This window comes from Theropithecus gelada, chromosome 4 (genome assembly GCF_003255815.1).
Source record: "Theropithecus gelada isolate Dixy chromosome 4, Tgel_1.0, whole genome shotgun sequence".
NCBI lineage: Eukaryota > Metazoa > Chordata > Mammalia > Primates > Cercopithecidae > Theropithecus > Theropithecus gelada.
In genome coordinates, this window is record NC_037671.1 from 120,909,487 (window position 1) to 120,915,486 (window position 6,000).

A 6,000-nucleotide genomic window follows, 5' to 3' on the forward strand; every position below is an offset into this window, starting at 1 on the left:
AAAAACTTATGGTTTACAGTATTTTCTATTAAAATAGTATTACTATACACATGTATCTCTGTATGCATCAGAGATTCTTTTTTCTTATTAATATTTCTGTTGGATATGTTTCTAGAAGTGAAGTTGCTAGTATAGTTTGGATTTTTTCTATTAAAAATGAAGGTTAATAGAGATGTGGTGCAGTGCCTTGTAGTCATCGAGAAAAAACATCCATTAAGAGAAAAAAGAGGTGACGGATCTAGGAAGATCAGTAATGGTTTATTAAGGGAGTCATCCTGTACCTTCTGTCTGATGGAAGGAGTTATATCTCAAAGAAACACCAAATAATTTAAGGATTTTTTTGAGAGCTTATGCCACAAGCAGATTTAGGTTAAATATTTTGTAAGACAGAGCAAGGAGAAAAGAACAAATGAATCACATTTTTATATTCATAACAGATGTGATTTATTTCTGTAAATCACTCATACATTTAGTTTGCTTACATGTCTTTCTTACAGTATATTATAATTAGGTAGTATAAAAAAAGGCATGATTTGAAATGGGATAATAAAAAGGTAATAAAAATAATGTATGAATTATAATTTTTATAGAAATCAAGGTTTACTAGTATCTAAGACCATTTGGGCTGCTGTAAACAAAACACCGTATGTTGGTTAGCTTATAAACAATAGAAATTTATTGCTCACAGTTCTGGAGGCTGGGGGGTCTAAAATTGAGGCATACCAGATTCAGTGATTGGTGAGGGCTCACTTTCTGGTTCATACACGGCAGCCACATGCTGTTTTCTCACATGGTGGAACGGAGCGAGGGGTTTCTTTCATCCCTCTTTTATAAGGGAGCTAATCACATTGGTGAGGGTTCTTCTTTATGACCTAATCATCCCCTAAGGGCCCCAGCTCCTAATACCAACACCTTGGGTGTTAGGATTTCAACATATAAATTTTGGGGGAACAAAAACATTCATACCATAGCAACTAGTGTAGTTGATACTGCGCAGAATCGTGAAATAGGCAAATAATATTTTTTGAGATGTGTCTCTGCTTCCTTTGATCCATGGCCCTTTAAGGAAGACGGTGTGTTTGTGCATATGACATCAGCAGGGAGCATCACAAAGGCATCAGATGCTGAAAAGGTGGGGGACTAGGAGAGGCAGGTTGCTGCTAGCGCCGCACTACTAGTTCTATGACCTTGGGCAAGCTAGTTAATCTCTGTGAGACTTATTTTCCTCATTTGAAAATAATGATAATAACTGTTTTACCTGTAAAGTAGATTTGATGTGATCATTTATTATTTATTGATGCATTTATTTGTAATTACACATTTTTTGGTTGAGCTGATACTAAAACACTTTATTCCTGATTTTATTCATAAGTTTGCATACCAGAAAGATAGAATTGTATAATACAGGGGCATTAATAGCTTTAAAAACTTTTTTTAGGAGCTTCTCAGGCTGCAAAGTGATTCATAATGGCCTCTTAGAGCACTGAGAGGTACCATGAAACTTTGAGTTAACATGCTTTTTATAACCCATGTACTCAAAGGGAGTAAAACACTCTGATTTTCATAAGTAGCTCTTTACAAACTCCTACTGTTCTGTTTTTCACTCTAGTCTTTTTTGTTTATACTGAAATGTGTAGATTAAGTAGCTTTATGTTTATTTGTTTTTTTTTTGCTATTAATTTTGTATCAGCCGCTTTGAGGATGTTTAAACCAAACACTGATTTAATTGCTCTGTTTATCATTTCTTCTTGTTCTAGGCAATGGACCTCATCATGACCGTTGCTGTACTTACAATGAAAACAACTTGGTGGATGGTGTGTATTGTCTCCCAATAGGACACTGGATTGAGGCCACTGGGCACACCAATGAAATGAAGCACACAACAGACTTCTATTTTAATATTGCAGGCCACCAAGCCATGCATTATTCAAGGTAAAAATAGTGCTATATTTATAAGCATAGACGTGGTACAAGAGGTAGCTTTAGCAACAATGGAAATATTTACTGTGTTCAAAACTGCAGTGTCTCACTTTGGAGGGGTCTATAGGCCTGTAATACTTTCAGGAGATAATTACAGTGAATCAGTGTGTGAGCTTTTCTGGGTCTAGATGTGGAGGATTTTAAAAATAGAATTCTTTAATAAATGCATACCCTAGCATCAATATATTTTGACCAGATAGTAGCTAACCAATCTCTGTATTTATGTAGTGGATTAAAAATAAAAACTTCACTAACATAGTCTAAATTAGTATTTGTGTCCTTTATGCTACTGACTACCAGTGAAACAAAAATTGGTATTTCCTTATAACATCTTATTTAAATAAATATGTGTGAAAATACACAGAACTAGATTGAATGTGATTATCTGCTTCATTATTTGTTAATATTTTGATTTATTTGTTCATTTAATTCCTAAACCAGGAGGTTGCTAAATAAAACGTAAGGCTCATTATCCTTTTCTCCTTTCCCACTCATCAGAAATGATTATTTTTAATCACTTTCTGGTTAGTTTTTCTTGAGATTAAATCTAAATCTTAAACAATATGCATATGTGTTGCTTGTTAATGTTCCAGTTTAACAATAGCTATTGATTCCCCTCTGTTACACATAGGAAATTGACGTCTCTTGTACTTGTCCTCTCTCCCCACTCCAGTCCCTACCAGGCATTTTTTGAAAAGTTCCATTGTTACTTACCATCATACAAATTCTATGTCTTGACCCATCAGTTTTTCACAATGTCTCCTAGTTTCCTACATTGTAAGAGCGGAGATTTTTTTTTCTTCTTGTATTTTTTTTCCACATCTATTTCCACCTACTGACTCCTGCCTTTAAATTACTTTTATAATTTCAAGTCTTATCGAATTTACATTAAACTTAGTAAATATACATTTCTTTCACACTTTTATTATTTGAAATTTAAAAGCAATTGCCAACATTTAAAATATTATGTGTTATTTACTGTAGAACTTACAGTATTTGTGCCATACACAAGGAGATGCATTCTCATGTTCTTAAAGAACATGTTGTTTTGAATGAAAGATACAATTAATAAAACACAGTTGTGAGGGGTAAAAGAGAGAAAATGCAATTTCACAATAGTTTTAGGCAATTAATATTCCTCTTGAACACATCTTTCTTTCAAACTTCTGGTAGATGTTGGCTTTGCTGGTGGGTTGTATGCATAGAATGAGGAAGAGAAGAGTTAAGCATGTCTCGTGGCTTTATGGCCTGAGCTACTGAATTAATGGTGTTGCTGCTTACTGAGATGGGGAAGACTAGGAGATGAGCAATTTGAAGTAGGAATTGAGGTGAAAGTTCTACTTTAGTCATTTCTTGAAATGTCTGTTAGATTACAGGAAGCAAATTGATTTGATTTCAGGAATTTTAGGGAGAGCTTGGAAATAAAGATATAGAATTGGCAGTTATCAAGACATAGATAGCATTCAAAATGATGAGTCTAGATGAGACAATAGTAAATGAGTGAAGTATAGAAGAGACAGAAGAAGCAAAAATATTGAGCCCTGGTGCACACAATTTAGAAGTCAAGGATAAGCAGAAGATCCAGAGAAAAGAATGAGAAGGAATACCTCTTGAGATGGTCTGACATTTAATGAGGATGTGTATATGGGTTCTTTTAAATTGATCCTGAACCACATTTCCTGAATGAACCCTTTTTTCTGAAGAGTCATGTCTTGGGCTCTGGAGTTTTTATTTCCACTGTATAATTATTTCTTCTCCTTGATTGCCTTTGTTCTTTGTCATCAGAGACACTCCTTACATGGATGTTGGACCTCTTGGATTTACATTTTATGTTTGTCAACTTTTTTATTGCTTTACATTTGGAGAGGCTTCTTAATTTCTAATTCAATATCAATTTTTTTCTTAATTATGGTAATTGTATTCTTAATTTTCATGGACTTTTACTTATTCAGTTATTCACTTTTTGCATATTAGTTTGTCCTTGTTTATGAATGAGTATATTCATGAATCTTAGAATACTAATGAAAGTTATTTTTAAGTTCTCTTCTCTATTTTTTTTTTTTTTTTTTTTGCTTTTCAACTTGTTTATTGTAATCCTTAACATAAGTCATTCTTTCTGAGCCTCAGCTCTGAACACATAAAATGGGGATAAGGTTGTTACAGGGGCTGAATGATGCAACAATATAAACAACTTTTAATATTATGATCAGTCCACCTCCATACGGTTTTCCATAATGGTTGTGCTAATTTATATTACTACCAGCAGTTTGTCAAGGTTCTCTTGTCTCTATATCCTCGACAACACTTGGTGTTTTATGATTTTTTAATTGTAGCCATTCTGATTAGAGTGAGGTGTTATCTTCTTGCAGTCTTTTTTTTTTTTTTTTGAGACAGAGTCTCGCTCTGTAGCCCAGGCTGGAGTGCAGTGGCCGGATCTCAGCTCACTGCAAGCTCCGCCTCCCGGGTTCCCGCCATTCTCCTGCCTCAGCCTCCCGAGTAGCTGGGACTACAGGCGCCGCCACCTCGCCCGGCTAGTTTTTGTATTTCTTGGTAGAGACGGGGTTTCACCGTGTTAGCCAGGATAGTCTCGATCTCCTGACCTCGTGATCCGCCCGTCTCGGCCTCCCAAAGTGCTGGGATTACAGGCTTGAGCCACCGCGCCCGGCCCTTCTTGCAGTCTTGATTTGCATTTCCCTGCTAATTAGTGATATTGAACATTTTTTTTCATATATCTTGGCCATTTGTATGTCTTCTCTTTTTTATTATTATTATACTTTAAGTTCTAGGGTACATGTGCACAACGTGCAGGTTTGTTACATATGTATACTTGTGCCGTGTTGGTGTGCTGCACCCATCAACTCATCAGCACCCATCAACTCGTCATTTACATCAGGTATAACTCCCAATGCCATCCCTCTCCCCTCCCCGCTCCCCATAATAGGCCCCAGTGTGTGATGGTCCCCTTGCTGTGTTCAAGTGATCTCATTGTTCAATTCCCACCCATGAGTGAGAGCATGCGGTATTTGGTTTTCTGTTCTTGCGATAGTTTGCTGAGAATGATGGTTTCCAGCTGCATCCATGTCCCTACAAAGGACACAAACTCATCCCTTTTTATGGCTGCGTAGTATTCCATGATGTATATGTCCCACATTTTCTTAATCCAATCTGTCACTGATGGACATTTGGGTTGATTCCAAGTCTTTGCTATTGTGAATAGTGCCATAATAAACATACGTGTGCATGTGTCTTTATAGCAGCATGATTTATAATCCTTTGGGTATATCCCCAGTAATGGGATGGCTGGGTCATATGGTATTTCTAGTTCTAGAACCTTGAGGAATTGCCATACTGTTTTCCACAATGGTTGAACTAGTTTACAATCCCACCAACAGTGTAAAAGTGTTCTTATTTCTCCACATCCTCTCCAGCACCTGTTGTTTCCTGACTTTTTAATGATTGCCATTCTAACTGGTGTGAGATGGTATCTCATTGTGGTTTTGATTTGCATTTCTCTGATGGCCAGTGACGTGAGCATTTTTTCATGTGTCTGTTGGCTGTATGAATGTCTTCTTTTGAGAAATATCTGTTCATATCCTTTGCCCACTTTTTGATGGAGATGTTTGTTTTTTTCTTGTAAATTTGTTTGAGTTCTTTGTAGGTTCTGGATATTAGCCCTTTGTCAGATGAGTAGATTGCAAAAATTTTCTCCCATTCTGTAGGTTGCCTGTTCACTCTGATGGTAGTTTCTTTTGCCATGCAGAAGCTCTTTAGTTTAATTAGATCCCATTTGTCAATTTTGGCTTTTGTTGTCATTCCTTTTGGTGTTTTAGACATGAAGTCCTTGCCCATGCCTATGTCCTGAATGGTGTTACCTAGGTTTTCTTCTAGGGTTCTTATGCTATTAGGTCTAACGTTTAAGTCTCTAATCCATCTTGAATTAATTTTCGTATAAGGAGTAAGGAAAGGATCCAGTTTCAGCTTTCCACTTATGGCTAGCCAATTTTCCCAGCACCATTTATT

General features: G+C 36.2%; 1 protein-coding gene across 6 annotated transcripts in view; it reads left to right on the forward strand.

Annotated features, from left to right (window-relative positions):
* The window catches only part of EPM2A (EPM2A, laforin glucan phosphatase), a 129,297-nt gene that overhangs the window by 50,782 nt on the left and 72,515 nt on the right, over window positions 1–6,000 (forward strand). For 5 of the 6 annotated variants that reach the window (XM_025384495.1, XM_025384494.1, XM_025384498.1 and 2 more), the window contains exon 2: window positions 1,758–1,932. In XM_025384495.1, coding sequence (XP_025240280.1) covers window positions 1,758–1,932 — 175 coding nt within the window. Of the gene's footprint in view, window positions 1–1,182; window positions 1,211–1,757; window positions 1,933–6,000 lie in introns of those variants that run through there. The other variant, XM_025384496.1, reaches the window with a different exon arrangement.